General features: G+C 39.3%; 3 protein-coding genes across 6 annotated transcripts in view; 1 reads left to right on the top strand and 2 right to left on the bottom strand.

The window, feature by feature from the left end:
• Window positions 1–106: 106 nt before the first annotated feature.
• Window positions 107–8694, bottom strand: gstz1 (glutathione S-transferase zeta 1). 3 transcript variants are annotated; one of them, XM_053682776.1, is made up of 10 exons: window positions 8540–8694; window positions 8276–8414; window positions 7877–7928; window positions 7671–7738; window positions 7461–7541; window positions 6512–6637; window positions 4128–4203; window positions 3919–3971; window positions 407–456; window positions 107–308 (listed from the first exon to the last, which is right to left on the bottom strand). In XM_053682776.1, exons 2-10 carry the CDS (start codon window positions 8303–8305, stop codon window positions 182–184), a joined length of 663 nt encoding a protein of 220 aa, XP_053538751.1. In that variant the 5' UTR covers window positions 8306–8414; window positions 8540–8694; the 3' UTR covers window positions 107–181. The 3 variants fall into 3 exon arrangements, with proteins under 3 accessions (XP_053538751.1, XP_017331598.1, XP_017331600.1); XM_017476109.3 differs by having other exon boundaries at window positions 8276–8577; XM_017476111.3 differs by lacking the exons at window positions 8276–8414; window positions 8540–8694 and adding an exon at window positions 8051–8135.
• A 254-nt stretch (window positions 8695–8948) lies between these two features.
• Window positions 8949–20574, top strand: aldh6a1 (aldehyde dehydrogenase 6 family, member A1). Its single transcript, XM_017476103.3, has 12 exons — window positions 8949–9100; window positions 9651–9692; window positions 11407–11481; window positions 13106–13267; window positions 13419–13497; window positions 13671–13973; window positions 14363–14484; window positions 16253–16442; window positions 17483–17664; window positions 17791–17970; window positions 19605–19703; window positions 20041–20574. The coding sequence occupies exons 1-12, from the start codon at window positions 9062–9064 to the stop codon at window positions 20143–20145; spliced, it is 1578 nt and encodes a 525-aa protein (XP_017331592.1). The 5' UTR covers window positions 8949–9061; the 3' UTR covers window positions 20146–20574.
• si:ch211-163l21.10 (basal body-orientation factor 1) overlaps window positions 20184–22959 on the bottom strand; it is a 20179-nt gene continuing 17403 nt past the window's right edge. For both annotated transcript variants that reach the window (XM_047157648.2, XM_017476104.3), the window contains 2 exons: window positions 21610–21675; window positions 20184–21053 (listed from right to left, as the gene is read on the bottom strand). In XM_047157648.2, coding sequence (XP_047013604.1) covers window positions 20972–21053; window positions 21610–21675 — 148 coding nt within the window. In that variant the 3' untranslated portion in view covers window positions 20184–20971. The remainder of the gene's footprint in view (window positions 21054–21609; window positions 21676–22959) is intronic.

The following is a 22959-nucleotide window of genomic DNA, read 5'->3' as shown; positions in this document are numbered from 1 at the left end:
TCTGAACATATTTTGGACATATTCTCTGGAAAAAAACCCAGTGAAAACTCAAACTTTTTACCAAAACAAATAAACACAACAGACAAAAGGAAACTGGATTCTTGAATGGCTTAAGTTCCTTTGCTAAAGCTTTAATGTCATTATGGTGCTGCTGAGTCAACAAGGATGTTCAAAATGACATTTATGCTCTCAGGTCATCAGGTGTATCAGGCTGACAGGATGGATGAGTGCCTTTGAAGGCCTCAAGCTCCATTAGGGTCTGGTTTATCCGCTTGATTGTGGGATACTGGTCAAGATCCACTTTAAACCTTTTTTTGCAAAAAAAAAAAAAAAGTTTGACTCTGCACTTTTTATAAAAGGATTGTAAGACATTTTAAGCTTGGTTTCAATGTCAAGAGCCATATACCTTTCAGCATTGTAGACCTGGGGTACAAGACACACGTCTGCCATGGATATCTAAAGCAGAGAAGTTTTACTACAGATGAATTGAAAGCAAACAGGAAAGATTTTCACTCCTTTTTATTCTTCAACTGTTTAGTGTGTTACAACCCACTATCTTTGGACTGGGAAGGTTTTTTTTTCTTTTCTTTTTGTGCTGTGCCATAATTTGTGTGCAGGTCCGAACTCTCTCCCAGTGTTTCCAGCCTGCCCTAGTCTGCCTTGCTCCCGCTATCCCGGATGAGCCCCCAAATCTGTTACGGCCCTGTATGGGTTAGGCCACACAGAGTAACCAGATAGGGATTCAATGGAATTTGACCTTTAAATAAGGGAAGCCAAGAATAACAACCAGGTTTGTATTTAAAAAGTTGTGGTATATTTTAACACACAATTATATACATACTACTATACAAGAACCAACCACCAGCCGTACCTTCAAGGTGGGCCAAGGCCAAAATAATAAACAAAAGGATTCTTTGTTAGGTAGCTAGCTTACCTAAAAGGAAAATAGCAAAGAAAATACAAGGATACTTCCCTAACTATCCATCCATTTTCAACCACTTACTCCTTTTCAGGGTCACGGGGGAACCTGGAGCCTATCCCAGGAAGCATTGGGCACAAGGTGGGGTACACCCTGGACAGGGTGCCAGTCCATCGCAGGACACATTCACACACCCATTCATACATTACAGACACTTTAGACATGCCAATCAGCCTACCATGCATGTCTTTGGACTGGGGGATGAAACCAGAGTACCCGGAGGAAACCCCCGCAGCACGGGGAGAACATGCAAACTCCGCACACACATGGCCCCGGCGGGAATCATCCCCTGGACCCTGGAGGTGTGAAGCGAACGTGCTAACCACTAAGCCACCATGCGCCCCTCTTCCCTAACTACCTAAGCCAAAAACAGACAAAAGGACCCCCTCCCAAAAGAAATGACAGCCACACCCCTACTGCTGGTGAACCAAGTGAATCATGTATACAATGGTGAAGAATATACATAAACAGATACAGGGACAACCAAAAACCAGGCAAGAGTCAAAAGCAGTCAGAATATAGCATATAAGCAGCACACATGTAACCACCTCCAACATCCCACAACATTCTCACTCCTCTTCCTCTTTAAATATGGCTGCCATTTAGTGATGTCATCCAGGATGGCAGGAGCAAGGCAGACTAGGGCAGGCTAGAAACTCTGGGAGGGAGTTCGGACCTGCACACAAAAAAAACTTCCCATCCCAAAGATAGTGGGTTGTAACAAGTGTCATATCAGCTATCTTTAACTTATGCGTTCATATTAAAGAACAGTATTATTAATTTCTGATCCTAATTTAATTAATGGGAACCTTCCTGTCCCAAGTGGTTCATGTTTGAATGCTTGCTTTGTTCTGAGGCCTGGCAGGGTTAATTTTTTTTCCCCTATTCTCAGGTGACTAAAAATAATTTGGCAGTTAAAGTCATACTTTTTGAAAATAATTTGCAATTGCATACTGCCTGAAGGCTGCAGCCAACAGACAGCACTAAATTATGGCTCTGTTCAGCAAGACCGGTTTTACCAGCCATTTTGGCACCTGCCTTTACAAAATAAAACAAATGCACACTGATAAAGTAGGCTGACAGTTTGGGCCCTTCAGACATTTCAGAATTCATCCTGCTGCTGCCATCTTGAATCATCAGTAAAGAAAAGAACAGCCACTTCACTGGCAGCCATACATGACCATGTTAGACAGATTATGTGGTGTGCTTTAGGACAAGAATACAAATTACTACACTGTAACCTGGTTCTTGAAGCTTAACAATGGTTTGTGATGGACATTCTGTGGCTTTGTAGTAGAAGAAGCCTTTATTGGTCACACATACATTACAGTACAGTGAAATTCTTTTTTTCACATATCCCAGCTTGTTAGGCAGTTGGGGTCAGAGTGCAGGGTCAGCCATGATACAGTTTCCCTGGAGCAGGAACCAAGGGCCCAACAGTGGCAGCTTGGTGGTGCTGGGGCTTGAACCCCACAAACTTATCAGTAACGAAGAACCTTTAATCGTTGAGCTACCACTGCCCTGGTATATTCTCTTTATTCTTAAATCCTGGAAATTGTTCTTGGTCTGCTCAGGTCAAAAGGTGTTTTTGCATGTACATTAATTTCTGTGATATTTGGTTGTCTGCCAGAGATTTAAAGTCATCAATTCATTTTAGCAACAGTACCATTTTGGTCTGAGGTGCCAAAAATGCCCACTGTGTAGCCTTGTTCAATTACTCTGCACCCATAACATGAGACCACTATGCATATAAAGAGTTTAAAAATCCTTCATTCAGACATATACTCACCAAGCACTTTATTAGGAACACTATACGAGTACTGGGCAGGGCCTCCATTTGCTATCAAAACAGCATCAATTCTTCATGGCATGATTCCACAAGATGTTGCAAACATTCCTTTGAACTTCAGATCCATGTTGATATGGCTGCATCACACAATTCTTACAGATTTTTCAAGTGCCCTTTCATGCAGTGAATCTCCTGTTCTACCACATCCCAAAGGTTTGGGATTCAGATCCAGTGACTGGGAAGGCCACTGAAGAACACTGAACTCATTGTCATGTTCATGAAACTAGTTTGTGACATACCCTGGCATGTCAGGAAGCTGGGGTCAGAGTGTAGATACGGTTACAGCGCACCTGAAGCAGAGAAGGTTAAGGGCCTTGCTCAAGGGCCCAACAGTGGCAGCTTGGCAGTACTGGGGCTTGAACCCCCGACCTCCCGATCAGTAATCCAGGCCTTAACCGTCAAGCCCCGGTGACGACATGACATAGATAGTGACCACTGACATGGTGCATTATCATGCTGGAAGTAGCCATTAGAAGTGGGGAAAAGTGTGGCAATGAAGGGTCAGCAACAATACTCAAATAGACTGTGACATTCAAATGATGATTGATTGGAATTAACGGGCCCAAAATTTGCCAAGAAAACATTCCCCACACCATTACACCACCTCCAACAGCCTGGACTGTTGACACAGGGAAGGTTGGGTACACGGATTCATGCTTTTGGCACCAAATTCTGACCCTAACATCTTGTGTGCCTCAGCAGAGGTCAAGATTCATCAGACCAAGCTACATTTTTCCAGTTTTCAACTGTCCAGGTTTGGTGAGAATGCAACCTCAGCATTCTGTTGTTGGCTGACAGAAGTTGAATCCTATGTGGTTTTCTGCTGTTGTAGCCCATTCACCTCAAGGTTCAATATGTTGTGAGATGCTTTTCTGCTCAGCACAATTGTACAGAGTGGTTATCTAAGTTACTGTAGCATTTCTGTCAGCTCGAACCAGTCTGGCCATTCTCTGTTGACCTCTCTCATCAACAAGGCATTCCCTTTCACAGAATTGCCGCTCGCTGTATGTTTTTTTCTTTATTTAGTCAACTCTGTTGTGCATGAAAATCCCAGATCAGCAGTTATAGAAATACTCAAATGTTTCATTACCTCATTTCCAAAACAGTATGTTCCAGATGTCTGCTTCAGGATGGACTCGAGGGCTGCAAAAATAAATCATGCTAGTAATTAAAATGGAGCAGATTACTCTAAGAAATTTACATTTAATTGCTTCAACAAGAAAGTCTTTTAGTGTACATTAAACATATGGAAAAGGTGGGAAAAGAAGTAGGCACAAGACTCAGATCTGAATTACGCACCCTTGAATCCCTTGTTGATGAAATGTTGAGCCCATTGTACCTTTTCTTCACCAATTTTCTGTATCACATAGATGTTCTGAAAATTGTTTATCATAAAATTATTTTAATTATATTATACATCACATAATAATTGATATAATAAAAATAATAATAATAATTATTATTATAATTATTATTATATTCAGTTAGTGACAGACCTGAGTAATCTAAAAGATGTTCACATTGCCATGTGTGAAATTAGGCATCATCCACAAAGAGTGATATATAGAAAAAAAAATATATGCAATATTACAATATGCGATATAAAGTGAGTTGCCAGTTTATTAGGTATAGCTAGCTTAAATCTAGACAAACATTTCCCCATTCTTTTCTCCCCAATTTGGTCACCGGCCAGTTACCACCCTCCAGCCAACTTTCCCCTATCACGCGACAGCTATGAACAGGGGAGAGTGAAGGCTAATATGCATTCTCCAAGTCTTTGTGAAGCCAGCCAATCACATCTTTTCAAACTGTTGTTCGTGCTGCATCAAAGACTCGGAGGAAAGTGCTTCCTGCCCTCTTCCACATACATGAGCTCACAGACACCCATGATTGGCTAAGTGTCAGTGTAATTGACAGGGTAAAAAGTATGCCATCCCTCCCACCCAAACAGCATGGCCTGTTCTGCTCCCTTGACTCAGATGGCTGTGGCATCATCATGATTCAAGCCTGCAATCTCCCAATGATAGGACAAATGCTTTTCTGGTGGTTATAAGCTAGAGGGGGGCTTTCATAGGGTGTACAGCAACAGCTGGGCTACAGTAAGAAATTGTATACCTATAGACTTTAAAAAAAGGGGGGGGGGGGGTCATCAATTAATAGTGACTATATTTACATACACATCAATATTCCAATATTAACTGGAATTTGGCAATATGCTAATTAGTATTGAGTCATGTAAATATCACAATCCAGTACAGATTAAGACAATATTCTGATTCCAACCCTTTATGTAAACACCTTATTCAGAAAATCCACTGAAAGGAGATATATGCACAGGCTCAGTCCACAAGGAATTGTGGGTGCTAACAGATGCTTAACTGTGGGATAAGTATTTAGGAATGGCAACTCAGGCATACTTACAACAACCATGTATACAGGCCAGTAGGTATAAGATCCCAGTACGCATATAAACGTTGTATTTGGAATACGGCTGCAAGCTGAATATAGACCTTAAAGGGAATTTGATGTGCATGTAAACATGGTCATTGTTAGCTTCATAAAAGGGTTCTACTTCAAACCCTTTCAGACAGGGTAACACTGTTGCAAGGTTCTGCACAGAACCCTTTAAGGTATGTACAAAGTGCACCTATAAAATGTAGTTCTACCTGATGAAATGGCCAATATGTCTAAACACAAGTTAGATGTACTTAAAGTTGCCACTGATAATATGGTCATGATAGTACAGCATTTTAAGTTGCTAATCTTGTTGAAAGTTTATTTTCAAGATAGCATTTTTATCATCAAACTATTGATCGTTTTTCTTTTTTGTGAGTTCAGATAAAGCAACACACATTTTCTTTTATTTTTTATTGCATTTCAAATCACTGTATTTGTATTCAAATTGATCCACATCATAAATTATGAAGAAAATTATTCAAATATGTCCATGTTATATATTATACACATATTTTCATCTAATATATTCTCATATCAGCATTTGTTGTGCCCAGCAAGGACTAAATCCCTAATAACACAGGATAAAGGATGGTGTTTGTCAAACAAATGTGTGAGAATCTCTTTTGTTTGCTTCCCCACAGCATTTGCACATACTTGTTTATGTAATGTGCAGCCATTCATCATGTCATATACAGTGCTGATTTCTTCTGTTTTTGTGTATCACTCATACTACATTGTTTCAGAGATTAAAACAAAATCTAAGACAAAACAAAGACAACCTGAGTACACATAAAATACAGTTTTTAAATGATAATATTTACTGAGCAAAAAACATATAATACCAACTGGGACTGTGTGAAAATTTTTACTCAATAGAATTAAAGCTAAATAAAAGGTCAGTGTTAAGGATAACATTATTGTTGACGGAAACACATTCTTTTCCTTCCTTCTTTTCCGTTCTTTTGTTCTGTCAGTATTGTGCTCTTTTCTAATCTGTTTAACTACATGTATATTATTTATTATTACTTAGCACATAGTGTTAGTATTATTCAGTGCAGAATATAATCCAGATACGATACTATGGGCATGATGATGATGAAAGAAAAAGTATAAAACTTTTTTTTTCCCCTTTTAGTCTGAGCTGCAATGTACAGGCTAGAGATTATTTTTGTGTTGCTCAAATCAAAACCCACAAGTATTTTATTTACATATTAAAATACACACACCTGTAGAGGCTGTATACCGGAGGCGATGAGATCAGAGATCATGCGCACTTGAGCTCGCTGCTGTACGTCAGCTGGGAGGAGACGTGGCCCAGGCCGAGTTTCGTCAATATACTGGATGATAGCCAGCTAGAGGCAGAGGTGTGTCAATGTTTTTGGTTAGAATACAGATGAGCAAGTGACATTAATCTGTCTGCTTCTCTCTGCTCTGGAGTTCGGTGTGCTGGGCTGCTATTTGACAATTTATGAGTAAATGAGTGTGTGAAATGGACGGGAGACCTCACTGTGTTGCTGTGATAGGCATCAGAGCTGCAGCTACTCTGACCAGCCTACTGAAGATGACTGAATATATAATAAAGCTTTAAATAGCATTTTTATATGTGTCATTTCCATCCATCCATCCATGCATTTTCTGCACTGCTTAATATCCTACATCGGGCACGAAGCAGGGGACACCCTGGACGGGGCGCCAACCCATCACAGGGCACAATTGTATACACACACACACACACACACACACACACAATTTGGAAATGTCACTGTCAATCAGCCCTACAACATATGTCTTTGCACTGGGGGAGGAAACCGTAGGAAATCCCTGAAGCACGGAGAGAACATATAAACTCCGTGCATACAGGGCAGAGACAGGAATTGAACCCCCAACCCTGGAGGTGTGAGGCAAACGTTCAAACCTCTAAGCCCCCAGGGTCATTATCTGCACATCACACACCTGTTTTTGTTATTAAATGTTGAGTTCGGTTATTTCAACTTTTTTTTAAAATTTATTTATTCGCTTTTGTTTTACTCTTTAAATGTTTTAATCATCTTGGCTGTATCATCACGTTTATTAGCTTAAGTATAGTTTCAGTGAAGAAGGATGTATACTACTACAAACAACAACTATGATAACTCATCATTTTTTATCATTGCCATTAAATATGAGAGAACTTACTGACTGAGACAAGGTGATGCCATCAATGGTGACTGCTGGTACTTGCTGCATTGGGTTGACTGTTTTATACTGATCTGTGAGCTGAAAAAGACATGTAATGTTACATCCACAAACTATAAAACACATTGGAGAATTTGCATCTATGATTTATACAGGCTACTAAATGAAAAGAACTTCACAGTACAGACACATGATAACCTATGTGTTTACCTGCTGGCCTCCATCCTTGACGAGGTTGATTGGTACTTGGTCATATTCAATACCCTTTAGGGCAAAAGCTAGTGAGGTTGTAATACATGCATGTTAAGCTGGAATGTTCAGCATGGTCAGTCTTTATTAATTAAAGACTGAACAGTCAGACAGAGAAGATATGCACGTTGAGGATTTCAGTATTCAGCACACTTAAGGCAGCTTACCAATCCGAACTCTCCATGAGCAAGAACTTCTGAAATATCCATAAAGCACGGGCTGCAAAATATGTAAGGCAATAATTAAAGTAAAACAACTTTTTTTTAATAGTCAAAGGCGTTAAAGATCGAGATAAACAACAACAACAACAATAACAGCATGAAAGTGGAAAACAGTGAAACCTTTCCTTGAGACGCCATGGTGTTATATAGTCATGTAACTTTGTGATCAGGGGTTAAAATCCTCTCTTCAAATAGCCAATGAGAGGAGTCCCAAAAAATCCTCCTCTTACTACAGCTTCATGACTAAGCAGGTTTAGATTTTTACCAGGTGACCAAGACTTTCAAGGAATGTCTTGCAACGGCACAAAAATTAAGCTACTGTTGCATAGTGCATTTGGGAATTACCTTCATCAAACATGCAAATGATGTTCGCATTTCTGTGCTGCGGCCGGGTTTTGCGAAGAGACAGAGTTGACAGGATTGAATCAAGCTTTATTTCAAAATAACTTCACTGAATAACCAGCACGAACTCCGTGGCTGAAAACTAGATCACAGCATGCCATTTAAACCAATTATTCAAGCACACACAGTTCAGACTTATCAATGTCCAACCAATACAATTGAAACCAATTCACTTGTGGAGTATTTTACACTATTTGTGTAACATACGCGTTAAAACACATCCATATACTCCGTTCCCAAAAGAATCGATTCTCCGATCACAGGCGTTAGAAATGCAGAACCGACTCCGCAGCTATATTCACTATAGAGTGAATTCGCCTTCTGCAAGGAATCGAATCTTGTAATCGATTCCCACCCCTTGGAATCGAGTTAAATTCGATTCCAAGAATTTCCCTGTCCAGTGAGATGAACCCAAACACCCTTTAATTCATTCCTTCCTAGGACACCTTTGCTAAGACCAATCATCGCTCGTTTACTTGCTCTGTGAAGAGTCTTGCAACAAGTCATATTACTATTAGTTCAGTTTCTCGTGGCCTTAACCAATCATCTTCCTTTATTTGTGGGCGTATGCGGGTCTTGACCAATCATTGGCTGTGCCCCCTGATGAGCCCGCCTCATTCCGAATCTGCCGTCGGTTAAAGGAGACGTTTCATAGGTGCACAGGCTGGCCGCCTTGGCTTAAATTACTTTTTTAGGGAAAGCTAGAGCCTCAATTCTGTGCCTTCAGTCATGGCAGCGACTGCAGTGCGTTCTCTCCTAAAGAAGAGGGTAAGAAAAACGAGACGTGTAGACTTACAACGACACAGCTATTACCGTCCTCTTTGTTAAGTGACAATACTGACCACCTCCTACACTGCGTATTACTGCACTTTCTAGTGCTATAGGTGGCATACTATTTAGTACTTTAGTGGTTTGGGACGTAGCCTGCTTGTGTATTCCCATGTCAGTGACCGGAACTTGCTTCATTTGCTGCACTTGAGCTGCACTTGCTGGCAAATTATAGATGCATGAAGTGAAATACACTCGTATCGTCGTGTGGGTTTCAGTATAAAACACTGCAATCCCATCCAAAGCACTAGGACACATTTCCGCCTCTTGATTCACTATTGAACTACAGAAGCAACAAACACAATCTGAACTTTCTCCGGCCCAAACTCACGAGGAATACCTTTTGAGACTTAAAGCAAATTTCTACAATATTTTGTTTTTCAAATTTGTTGTTAAGTTAAATTTTCTGTGTAATGTGTATTTGGGTTTAAGTTGACTCTGTGCTATCTGCCTGATATTCATTCTTAAAAATATTACTATATTCATACAGGTACTTCTTCAGTTGGGACACAGGTGTTACTCCTCTTCCGTGGTGAGTTACAGAGAACGTAACTGCTTAATTGTAAGGAGGAAAAAAGCTTTGTGTAAATTAGCAATGGGGATTCTGATACTTCTCAGTGAGTCAGATCACTTGGCTCGGCTCACTAATACGAATCGACTCTTTTGGCTCCCAAATGGCTCACTCCTTTTTTTTTCTTTCTTTTTTTTTCTTCTTTTATCTGAAGAAAGGAAGTTTGCAATATTTAAATAGTTATTGTAATCTTACTCTACCTTCTAGATAACAAAATGGCGTTATCTTTAAGAAATATTTAATCATGAAAATCAGCATGGCACTTAAAGTATGCATTGAGAAATACAGAATGTCATGGGCATGGTGGCTTAGTGGTTAGCAAGTTTGCCTTGCACGTCTGGGCTTGGCACCACTAGGCCTCTGCCCTGTGTGTGTGGAGTTTGCATGATCTCCCCATGATTTGGGGGTTTCCTCCCCCAGTCCAAAAACTGTGTAGGCTGATTGGCATTTCCAAATTGTCCTGTGTGTGTGTGTGTGTGTGTGTGTGTGTGTGTGTGTGATTGTGCCCTGTGTTGGGTTGGCACCCCATCCAGGGTGTCCCCTGCCTTGTGCCCAGAGTTCCCTGGGATAGACTCCTAGGATCCCTGTATAGGATAAGCGGTATGGAAAATGGATGTGTAGAAATACAGAATGCATCCCTGCTTTAATGTTATTGTGCCTGTTGTGTCTGTGCTTAATTAAGAAGATTTAAAAAAAAAAAAAAAAAAAAATTCTGATACCTGTTCTCCCCTCTTATACTTGACTACATACAGCGCGTCTTCAAAAAGAAGCAGTGCAACAAATCTTGTCATGTTGCTTGATTCACACAAATGAGCGCCAACACAAACATGTCCTTCGCACACCTTCACTCTTTCTCCTTCCCCTCTTAACCACACAGTACCTCTTTTACATGATTATTATTATTATTATTATTATTATTATTATTATTATTATTATTATTATTACTCTCTTATAAATTCTTTATTCTAATATTTTGAGATACTGGATTTTTGATTTCCATGAGCTGTAAACTGTAATGATCAAGATTACAACAAAAAAGGCTTGAAATATTTCACTTTGTGTAATGAATCTAGAATATATGAAAGTTCCACTTTTTGAATTAAATTAACGGAAAAAATGAACTTTTCCACGATATCCTTATATCGTGGAACTTTATTTGTAGGTGAAAAATTTTCTAAATCTATACGGTGCTAGTCATATGTCCTGTGTATGTAATTCAGTTTGTTTTGTATAGCACTTTTAACAATAGATATTGTCACAAAATAGATTTACAGAAATATGGATATAGATTTTGATCCCTAATGAACAAGTTAAAAACTTGCTGAGACAACACATGGAAGAAACTTTTAAAGGATCCAGATGAAAAAGAGAACCTATCCTCTTCTGGGTGATGCCGGATGGTGAGATTATAGATCATTTCTTTACAAGTGTAAAGTCAAACAGAACAAACTGTGTTGAAAGGATGTTCAGTATGAGTATATTATGAATGAGTCCTAGGGTGAGTACAGGAAAGTATTTTTAATTGTAGCAGTATTTTTTGAGTACAAATCTACAGTATCCAGGTGTGATTATTCATTAAAGTTAGCAGGCCTAAACTAATTTGTTGTTGAAATCTAGTTTGACATGTAACATGATTGTCATTGTTTTCTTTCTTTCTTTTTTTCTCTCTCTACAGCCCACCACAAAGTTGTTTATTGATGGGAAGTTTGTTGAATCCAAAAGTTCAGAATGGTTAGACATTCACAATCCTGTGAGTACACACAGTAAACCTGTCTATATTCCAGTTCTTGATACTACGGAAGACCTAAGCGGTCATGCGTTATTAATTTTTTTTTTTTTTTTTTCTTCTGTTTTTTCATGATCTCGACATAACAAAAGCTATTTTTTCACGACTGGATAATTTTATCCCGAGAAAATCTGGCGCTTTGTGAATGGGACTGGTGTTACATGCACATTGGCATCTTCACCATCTTAAATGTAATAATTGGCCACTGTAGAGATGGACTTTATCTCCACATTAAGAGAGAGGAATGTCCGCTTCTCAAATGTCTGACACTAATGTGGAAGTCATTGATCCTGCAGGGATGAGGTATTTTTGTAGGCCAACCCAGAAGTTAGCATCACCCCGGTTCCCTCGACAAAAATGCCAGAAGGATTGTTCCACTGGCTTTTGGATTATTGCAGAAAATAAACTGTGACCAACAAAAGCTTATGATTCTTACCTGTTTCGTTCATTAAGATAAGATTCATAAGATTTTGAAGCTTTAATACACTCGCCAGAAGTAAAAGTTAATGTTAGGCTATAAATGAACTACAACATGCGTTGTAGTTTAATGACGTTTAATGTCCCCAACAACCTCTGTAGGCCCATGTAGCCACTTGTTAACAACTGCCTTTTTCAAGACACGTAAAATATATATATATATATATATATATATATATATATATATATATATATATATATATATATATATATATATATATATATATATATATATATATATTTTTTTTTTTAAATACTGAGTGGGGTATTACTGATGTATTTTATGTCGTAGTATAAAACGTGAACATAGATTGCGCTTGTGTTAACCACAGACCTTATTTTAGGCATATAGCCAAAACCCCATTGACTTGGGGTCATTGTACACAGGAAAATTAAGTCGAGAGCATGAGAAAACAGAAGGGGGGGAATAATGCATGGCTGCTTAGGGTTTACGTAAGATACAGATGAAGAAGCACTGATAATATTTAACGTGAGCAATTCCTGTCTGCTGGTGACGTATAATTGCTAAAATGGTAATACACCTAAAATGTCATTGCCAGAAGTGGGGGTTGATGATGTAAATCTTTATATTAATTTCTACCTCAAAGTGTACTTTGCCTGGTTAACCAGTTACAATGTCTCTGCTCTATGTAATCAACAGCACATACTTCTCACTTTCTAGATAAGATTTCATGTAGTGTTTAACAACCATTTAGTTCATGCAATCAGCTTGGTATAGTGTTACTAAAATATTTCTCACAGTATACTTGTTCATGGTCCTGTGTAGATCTCAACATATTTTAGGGTACATATATATTAGGTAGCAATGCAGTATTTTTATGTCCAGAATCCAAATTTATATTTTGCCATTCCTGGTCTCTTTGGTGCTAAATAAATGACAGTTAAGATTAAGATACCTCATGTGGTCAAATGTTTTGTCGACTGTACTCGGCCTTATAACCTTATACTAGGCCTTATAACCTGACTAATTCCCTTAGTGAGAATTAGTGGTATTAAGTGGCTAGATCTGGGACTGATTCTGGAAAAGTAGATGTTTTAATGATTTTGCACTTCTCTACTGTAGTTATAGTTATTTCTCACATCTGCTCAGGCCACCAACGAGGTGATCGGCCGGGTCCCTAAAGCCACGCAGGAAGAGATGTTGGCTGCTGTGGACTCGTGCTCGCGGGCCTATCGCTCTTGGTCTGAAACTTCTATTTTGACCCGTCAGCAGGTTTTCCTCTGCTACCAGCAGCTCATTAAAGACAACATTGTAAGTCATCCTGATATGTGGTGCTGCAGATCTCAACAATGCGTCTGATTAGTACTTATTACATACTTACCTGAGTGTTTCTGAGATTGGGCTAGCTAGCTTAAATAGGAATATTTTACACATTTGTGCTACTGTGTGTGTCATGTTGCAGAAAGAACTGGCTAAGCTGATCACGCTGGAGCAGGGGAAAACGCTGGCAGATGCTGAGGGCGATGTGTTCAGAGGATTACGTAAGTCTCAAGGATCTTTTAAAAGGCCAGTCATTGAATCCAGGAAGCAGACTTACTGAAGTCTTGTCTGTGCCACTGTGTATTATAGGTGAACCTGGGTTTCAAAAGATATAATATTGATGGCTAAGGCTGAGTATGTGTTAGTAATTTCTCCTATATATCTTCTTTTCCAGAGGTGGTAGAACATGCATGTAGCATCACCTCCCTTATGCTGGGGGAGACTCTGCCCTCTATCACTAAAGACATGGATACTTACACATACCGACTGCCCCTTGGCGTCTGTGCTGGCATCGCCCCCTTCAACTTTCCCGCCATGATCCCACTCTGGATGTTTCCTATGGGCATAGTGTGTGGGAACACGTACCTGATGAAGCCCTCAGAGCGTGTGCCTGGATGCACAATGATGCTGGCTAAGCTGCTGCAGGACGCTGGCGCTCCTGATGGCACACTCAACATCATCCACGGCCAGCACGATGGTATGAAATTGCTTCTTTTGTGATGGTTTTGACCTAATAACTATATACTATACTACTGCATAGTAGAACCCTTTATTTCAGAGGTAGTAGAACAGTTTCGTAGTTTAGTTTTAAAAGCCTTAAAAATTCTAACAAGTTTATCCACTAGACGTTTTAAAATGCTGAATGCCCAATTATTGAAAATCTGTGTAGGCATGGAAAAGTACCCTTTCAGAGTGCAATAATAATAATAATAATAATAATAATAATAATAATAATAATAATAATAATAATAATAATAATAATGAATCCTCATGTACTTATCAAAGTTTTGAGCACAGATAGACTGCGTGCCATTGTGTAATTGTAGTCTGTGTGAGAAATCGTTTTTACCTTGTTTGTTTTTGCAGCTGTGAACTTCATCTGTGATCACCCTGCTATAAAATCGATTAGCTTTGTGGGCTCCAACCAGGCAGGAGAGTACATCTATGAGAGAGGCTCTAAAAATGGCAAGAGAGTGCAGTCCAACATGGTTAGTCCTACAAACTTTTGTTTTCACAGGGTAATGTACAGTAAGTAACATTTAAATAAAGTCCTGAAATGAAGCAGAAACGCAGCTGGCTATCCAGTTTTGGTTGATCCAGCCTGTATTGATTTGTGCCAATTTTCCTGAATTTAGCCGGTTTGTCTTGGACCCATTCTTACCATCTGTTTAGCCGTAGCATCAATGATTTTCGATGCCTTGCTATAGGGGTATGGAAGACAAAATAAACAAAGCTTTTCAGCCTTTTATTTATTTTTTAAAAAAATTTTTAGCTGGAACAAATGTGAATAAAATTCACCTGGTGGGAAAGCCAAAGTGTTAGGTATGAGGTGTATAAACTGTATGAAATTTTAACCTCTGAATTCACAAGCCTCACTCACAAAAGTGGGACAGTAGTCTCTTTTTAGACAGTAAAAAATGTAGGAACTGTTTATTATTGAGTAACTGTCACAAAATATTTTTGCCTCACTGTTTTCTTACTGTTGCTTGGTGGATGTCTGGGGGGGGCAGATGAATGCTAGGATTTTTGTGACAGTTCTGTCCCCACCCTGCCTGCTAGAATTATTATTTTTTGGTTTGCAATGTTTGTACCTCTGCATTCCTGTGGAGCACCGGCACATATCCCAAACAACTTGACATGCAGTCCATGAACAATATACAGATCTCAGACTACTGAATTCATATCATTTATAGAAGGCATCATTGGCATCTCTGGTCATGGAGTACCCTCATGAGGCATGAATTGGTGTTTTTCCCCATTCCACTGCAGCCTTACTCAGGTTTGATAATTTAGTTAATAACTTGAATCAGGTGAGTTGCAAGCAGTGAAGACACCAAAAAATGTGTAGTGCATGGGCACTCTGGGACCAGGACTGAGGAACACAAATATATGGGATTCCTAATGTTACAACGCTATATTCATCATGTTAATCTAGCAGTTTTTAGCCAGTGGGTGGCAGCATTAGATATGAAATGGATATTCAAGTTTGTACTCGGTCTTCGAAGGTCCAGGCCAAGCCTTATTCAGTATTTTGAACCTGCTATTAACTTTAGCCATTGGTCATGATTAGGAATGATTGGAGCGAAGCTTATTGGAAGCAATTTTAATTTCAATACTGTAAACAGGACGTGGGTCTTAGTCAGAAATCAATAGCCTCAAAACTTATGGAAAGCAATGCATTGTACTGTGTATATACCATTTGTTTAAATTGTTTTGGGGCTTGTTTTAGTTTCATTTCTCTTCCTTAGATGGACTGCCATTTAAAGAACCTATAAATGAATTTGGCCATCTATGAATTCAGTAGAATTGAATAAATGAACGGTTGAAATGAAATAAAAGCGATTTGGTCAGTCCAAAGCCTGCAAATACCATGCACATTGTATACATGACTTCATTGTCAACTGGTTTTGTGGACACATGCACTGTACATACGCTGTCTCTACTCTGCAATAGCCTCAGAAATCACTTAAATCAGTAAATCTCTGTTACAGAACACAGGGGGAGCAAGTCAGCTTGTTATCCACAAAATGGCTGAATAAAGATTTTGGTTTAAACTTCCAGTAAATAAAGGAAAAGTTGTTTGTTTAACCATAATTGTATAGTACATGTAGTATGAAAGATGGATAAGGCTGAAAATGGCCTGAAAGCACAAGGACTTGTACATGTCTCTGTATGCTGTTTACATTTCCTTAGATTGTGCTCTGAGACTAATTACAGAACTGGTATCCTTTCTGTCTGTCCTGTGCTTATGACCAGGGGGCAAAGAACCATGGTGTGGTAATGCCAGATGCTAATAAAGAGAACACTCTAAACCAGCTGGTGGGTGCTGCATTTGGAGCAGCTGGCCAAAGATGCATGGCACTTTCCACTGCCATCCTGGTAGGAGAAGCTCGCAACTGGCTACCTGAACTGGTAGAACGTGCCAAGAACCTGCGTGTCAATGCAGGTATGCGACTGTTTGATCTGTTTAGATAGAAAGCTATAAAACTCGGTAGGGATTTAACTGAATATGAATCCTTTTTTTGGGGGGTGGGGGGTGAACAGATAGTGGTCTAAACAGATGTGAATAGGAGGTGCACTATTCCTTGTTTTTGTTCACTCACTCACACCCACTTCGGTACAGATATTTAGTGAACTAAAGAGATACAGGTACAGAAGTGGTTTTGTTACACACCTAATTCTTAGTTTGTTATCTCAATCAGACTTGAAGGTGTACTTTTAAGAGCATGTGTCCTCGAGTTTTGGTATTGTTTAAAGCCCCACTTTCCAGTGTGCCTCTATGTTCTGTCTACTTCTGTGTAACTGTAGGACTTCATTTGTTCATTTTCCCTGTCCTCATTCATAAATGACGCAGTAAACAGAAAAGACAGAATGGGGTTTAAAGGACCGATGACTGACACTGATCATCAGTATTTCTGCTCTTCTGTAACTAGCATTTTCCTTTATCTACCCTCAGTCCTTTGTTGTTCTCTTTTCCATGTCATCATTTGTTCATGGTATGAGTTTTATCCCTCGGAGTGCATTCCAGTAGACCACCCAAGCCTTCATGACCACACCCCTTCCAGCTGCACGTTCAGTACAGCCAAAGCAGAGAAGCACTTCTTGCTCATGCTGCAAACCTGAAATTCTCTTTGTGGTATGGGCACATGAAAGTAACATAAGCAGGCCAAATTAAAAGATGAAATAGGAAAAATTTAATTTGGCGAAGCCAAAAACTTTTGTACGGCAATGCGGTAGCCCAACTAAAACCCAGAAACAGCTTTTGGGGTGAGCGCCTTGATGCATTAAACCATGTGTGTGGGACAGCAATAGACACAACTTTAATCCTTTACTGCTTAATATTGCAAAATAAAGCAACCAGCATAAAATGCTTACAACGGAGATGTCCAAGATCAATGTACTTCATTTGGTCTATCCATCTCTTATGGTTATTTGAAGACTTTGTGACTGTATATTTGTTTATTTTTGTTTATTTATTGATGCTAGGTGACCAGCCAGGTGCTGATCTTGGACCCCTGATCTCCCCTCAGGCCAGGGGCCATGTGAACAGACTCATCCAGAGTGGAGTGGATGAGGGTGCTTCACTGCTGCTCGATGGCAGGAATGTGAAAGTTAAGGGCTTTGAGAATGGCAACTTTGTGGGACCCACCATCATCAGTAATGTCACAGTGAGTCATTTATGAATGACTGAAAATCTGAGCAGCTACAGAGCTAGCTGTTAAACTGTCACTAGTTTTCAATCACTTTGTCATTTTCCCCAATAAATTTTTTTTTTTTTTTTTTTTGACCTCCAGCCTGAAATGCAGTGCTATAAGGAAGAGATCTTTGGCCCTGTCTTGGTGGTCTTAGAAGTTGATACCTTGGATGAAGCCATCAGTATCATCAATAAGAACCCGTATGGAAATGGAACTGCCATTTTTACCACTAATGGTGCTGTGGCTCGCAAATACACCCACGAGGTGGATGTTGGCCAGGTGAGGAATTTTAGACTTGCAACTGATTAACTATAAGAGATGTCTTTTTACAATTTTTTGTCTTCAGTCTGCAACTTGTAGGATACATGCTCAATCACAAAAAAGCGTGTGTATAGAGTTGGGGAATGTCATGAGTTAGTATGTTGGATTAGTTCTGTGTAGTTTTACCAAGCACAAAAAATTAATGACTTTTTATATAAAATTCATTGAAGTGTTATGTTGGAGTGAACTCACTTCCTGAGAGCCATTCTGGGTGAAGCGCTTCAGGCACTCTCTGAGAGTCAATATTAGAACGTGATGTAAATGTAATGTGTAAAAGCCCTTTGGCGCCTCTCCTCTAACCCACAGAAAGCCAGCCAGTGTCGAGCTATCCACGTTCTGTCCTCAGCTGCCATATCTGCCACAAGCGTTCTTTTAAAAGTACAAATTTTTCCAAAGCAGGGTTTACCTTGTTTGCCTTGACTAAAAACCCAAAGGGGTGGGGGGGTGGAAACCCTTACTGCCACCTCACAACATGTGGGCTCCAAATAGCTCACAGCAAATATGTGCTGTTTAATCAAAACAGTGCTACTCACAAATATATTATGCAGGTGGAGATTCCGAAACGGCATCCAGAAGGGATTCCATGCAACCTGTTGATTTGGTGGTGTGTAAAAATGGCACACCTTCTCCCTGTTTGTTTGTGGCTCACAGGTGTGTCATGTGTTTGTGATTCACATGGTGAACATGACCATGTGATGAGTTGGCCTCCAAAACCTAAATGCACAAGACATCCCTACTGTACTCCCCCCCCCCCCCCCCCCCCCCCTTCTCTCTCTGCTTCCCTCATTCGGTCTCCATCACTGCCCCTCTACTTGACTGTTCCCACTGCCCTTTTTTTTTTTTTTTTTTTTTTTTTTTTTTTTTTTTTTTTTTTTTTTTTTTTTTTTTTTTTGACATTTCAAGAAGCGGTGCCAATTTCCAGAAGTCACCTGCCCCAACAAAAATGTTTTGTTTAGTTCCCCTCTGCATACGTTGCTTTTCTCAGCGGGTACACACAAAATTATTGTGGCTTTCGGCTTTGTGCTGTCGTATCCCTGAATGAGCCGGTTGTTCAGCACTTTCCATACACAGCAGTCAAGGCTCAGCAGCAATATATAGTTTTATGTCCTGAACGTTAAAACGAAGTTTCCACTTTAAGTAAATTGAGGTTTAGCTCTAAGTACTGACTACCCCGGTTTTCTAGCAAACAAGTGGGAAAAGGGAAAAACAACTGCAAATGTTGTCCAACATCTGGGTGCTGTTGCTATTTTATTGGCTTTGACAGATGCTCTGATCTAAGGTAGGTTGGTTGTGTGAACATGCTAATTGTGCAGCTGTCCAGGTGATAATCTTTGGTTTTAGCAGCTCATCTCGTTCCCTCTTGGGGACTGGCATAATTCTGTGTAACATACAGCTGTGGGAGAGGGAGACATGTTTGCATTTGCGTTGTTCTCTTAACTGGCATTGAGGTGTGAGTGTCTGGGGCGAGGGAGACGGCGAGGAACCCGGGGCAGTCTCGGGGCATATGTGAGGGGGGTGGGGGTTGGGTTGCTGGTGTAAGCATGATGTCTGATTTCTTACTGCTGTTTTTCATGCATATTTTCCTTTTCCAGATTGGAGTGAATGTACCAATTCCTGTTCCCCTGCCCATGTTCTCCTTCACTGGCTCTAGGGCCTCTTTCAGGGGTGATACCAACTTCTATGGAAAACAAGTAGGTCCATCCCAGCTGCTGATGCCAATGAATAATTCTTTAAAGATATAAAGATCCATTAAACTAGTGTCCATTTAACACTACATGAATTCAGACATTTTACTTAAAACCCCTTCCAGCAGCATGTAATGTTAAAGGAATACTCCAGCATTTTTCATCCTAACTTAATCAAACAACAAGAAACCCCTTTTTATCCTTTTATCCCCTTGAAGAATGGCTTAAGAAATAAATGTGACTAACAATGTTAACTTTTTTATTTATTTATTTATGTATTTATTTATTTATTTATTTATTTTTTAAATTGTGATTCTGAGCATTTTGTTTCTTTCTATTGCAGGGCATCCAGTTCTACACACAAATCAAAACCGTTACTTCACAGTGGAAGGCAGAGGATGCTACAGTAAAATCTCCAGCAGTTACCATGCCAACCATGGGACGCTAAATTGCAATAAACCACACATATGCTGACCTCCCCCAAAGCCCCTGAATTGTAGAACATATTGTACAGAGAGGTTGTGACTTGGGTTTTTGCTAGTATAGAAATAATATAAAACAGTAATCAGTGATGTATGTTGCACTAGACTGTTTAACTATTACAGTATGTCCGAAATTGATGCATTTCTTTCCATGGCTCTGTTTGCTTTTCCATGTGTTAAAGCCAACAATTATTAACAGTATTAGTCCACTGTAATTACATCTGCAACTGTTTTTACACTGAAGTCTACAGAGATTTAAAAAAAAAAAAAAAAAACAGCCTAACAAATTAGGGCTAAGCAACGCATTATTGCCTTATAAGCATATTACCTTCTCATAATGTAGCACAGCTGTTCTATTACGTACAATAAATGAGCCCTGAGTGTGTTCTCCTCTATGGTTGTCTTAAGCCATCAGGTTCAAATGTAAGCTTTTTAAAAAGTACTATACCAGACAGTTGGGAGGAATGGGCAAGTATTTTTACTGTCATCCTGGACTACTTTTCATATGGTATATGGAAAAGTAGGATAAAGATATTTAAAAATTAACATAAAGATTGTACTTGTATATGGAAGAAGGTAATGCCATTTTCACTTCATTGTTACAGAGACCCAAGCCATTACCTTCAGATAAACGTGATTCATATGGATTAGAAATACTGTCTTTTTCTATAGCAAAAATACTTCCCAGTAAAAAGACAAGCTAATGTGTGTACAGGAAGGTTGATTTGTATTTGGTCACATGATTATGTGGTATCATGTGGTGATGTGATCCAGGTTCAGGGGCCTTGGCAGTTAATGCAGGCCACTGGAGTTAGAAGTTGTGTTGGACACAGACGCCTGGGTTACAAAGGTCATGGGAGATTCTTCTCTTGCTCTGTGTGAAAGACCAAGAGAAAGGGCAGGGTGTTGAACAATATTGAAAAAACAATTAATGATATGGAGGAAAAAAAATTATGGAACACTCTTGTAAGAATTATTCAGGATTGTATCAAAATGAAATTTTGAATATTTTTTAAAATGTTTGTCAAACAATGCCTTGCTTTACAGAGAGAACTTCAATAAATTATTCAATCATTCAGACAGATAACATAAACTAGGATGGTGTGGATGTCTGGGGCAGGATATGATTTTGTGTGGTACTAATCAGCTTCATTAATAACTTCCTACATTTCAGTTGAATATTTAGTTTAAAATGTAGTTTTATGTTTCACAATAAATGTCTTTCTTTGCAACATTCACTTAAGCATTTGAAATACTGGAGGAAATAGACATTTAATTTCAGAAAGCAAAAGCAGTGCAGGGACCTTTGTATGCATCCTGATCATTTCATGGTATTCTTTCTGGTAAACATGGAGCCTCAGAAAGACTAAATACTCAGTCATTATAATTAATAAAAATAAAAAAAAAGGTAAATGAAAGCCTGTTCATACTCAGGTTTGCTGTCATTCTGGTCCCTCTCAGAGGATGGTGACAGAGGTGGAAGCTGCACTGCTCTCCTGGAGGAGGACACAAAAATACAAAGATTTTTAATTAGATGAGAGGAAATAAAAAGCATTGAAGGAGATGAAGACAGCTGTTGTTCTTTGAGTTATGTAACATTTCACCATTAAGGGTTACATTAGGATATTCTACACAAGTCAGATTACTGGGCTCATGTGGTTACATCAACAGTTACATTTATATAGTGCTTTTCTAGACACTCAACCACCACTAGTGTGTAGCATTCACATCTCCTCAATCATCCACCTGGATGATTCGGCAGCAGCCACGAGGATGCCCACCACAAACCAGTTATTAGTGGAGAGAAGAGAGTGATATATCAAATTCAGAGATGGGGATTATTAGCGGACCATGATAGAGGAGGGCTAGGAAACGGGTTATTACAATGTGTCCTGGGATTTTTTTTAATGACCACAGAGAGTCAGGACCTTGGTTTAATGTCTCATCCAAAAGACAGTGCTGTTTTTACAGTATAGTGTTGTGTGTCAACAGCAAAAAATGAACACCCATAGAGGAAACAAATAAACATGCCAGCCTTAATGCCATCCATCCATTCATTCATCTCATCATCCATTAGCTACACCAAATTTAATGACAACCCACTTCTGCCTATGTTCTCTATATTCCCTTTAAAAAGATGTTTCCAGCTGTCTCTAGAGAACCACAAGTGCTTCAAATGTGCTAAACAAGCTGCTCAGTGTGCATGAAGAGCTCTGGATCCAGATGCCTTATACCAAATACATGCTTCTGTGGCCACTACACCATTATTTTTACCCCACAGCCCTCACTCTTCCTCTCTCTACTGCACAAGTAAGCTCTATACTGTTCAGTCTTTCGTGTGAAACTGAAATAACTGGCTTGATGACACTGTTTTCATTTTGGGGGTATTTTAACAGTAATTCCAGATCAGTGGTTATGGGTCATAAATTGAAATGGGAGAAGTGGAAATGAGGAAATTGGACACGCATGGCTACATTTAAAGGCATAATTTTCTGCAGAGATTGTGAATGGAAACTGTGCCTTGGGATTTTTCTGCTGTAGTGCAGACAGTTGTGAGTAGCAGGATGATGACAAGATGGCTTGTGGTTAATTACTGCTGGTTTAACTGCTCTACTTACACTAAAAACATGGAATGTTATTCGTGCTTTTAACAGTTCAAATTGGAAGATGAGCTGCTTTACTTTGGAAAGATGGATCTATGAAGCCTAAATATTTGTATACATTGAAATTGGCTAATTTTATATCCAGAATTTTTTGCATTTTATGTTTGTCTGACTTGA

Source organism: Ictalurus punctatus, chromosome 9 (assembly GCF_001660625.3).
Source record: "Ictalurus punctatus breed USDA103 chromosome 9, Coco_2.0, whole genome shotgun sequence".
Classification (NCBI taxonomy): Eukaryota; Metazoa; Chordata; class Actinopteri; order Siluriformes; family Ictaluridae; genus Ictalurus; species Ictalurus punctatus.
The sequence above is the reverse complement of the archived record's forward strand: the minus strand, read 5'-3'. Positions and strand labels throughout refer to the sequence as shown.

Bases quoted from the DNA above. Each gene is read 5' to 3' on its own strand.
- gstz1 (XM_053682776.1), bottom strand. From the start codon at position 8,305: ATGCGAACATCATTTGCATGTTTGATGAAG. The intron at 4,204-6,511 runs GTGTGTGTATTT...AACAATTTTCAG, and splicing joins CCGGTATACAGCCTCTACAG to AACATCTATGTGATACAGAA. The intron at 3,972-4,127 runs GTGCGTAATTCA...TTATTTTTGCAG, and splicing joins CATCAACAAGGGATTCAAGG to CCCTCGAGTCCATCCTGAAG.
- aldh6a1 (XM_017476103.3), top strand. From the start codon at position 9,062: ATGGCAGCGACTGCAGTGCGTTCTCTCCTAAAGAAGAGG. The intron at 9,101-9,650 runs GTAAGAAAAACG...ATATTCATACAG, and splicing joins GTTCTCTCCTAAAGAAGAGG to GTACTTCTTCAGTTGGGACA. The intron at 19,704-20,040 runs GTAGGTCCATCC...TTTCTATTGCAG, and splicing joins CCAACTTCTATGGAAAACAA to GGCATCCAGTTCTACACACA.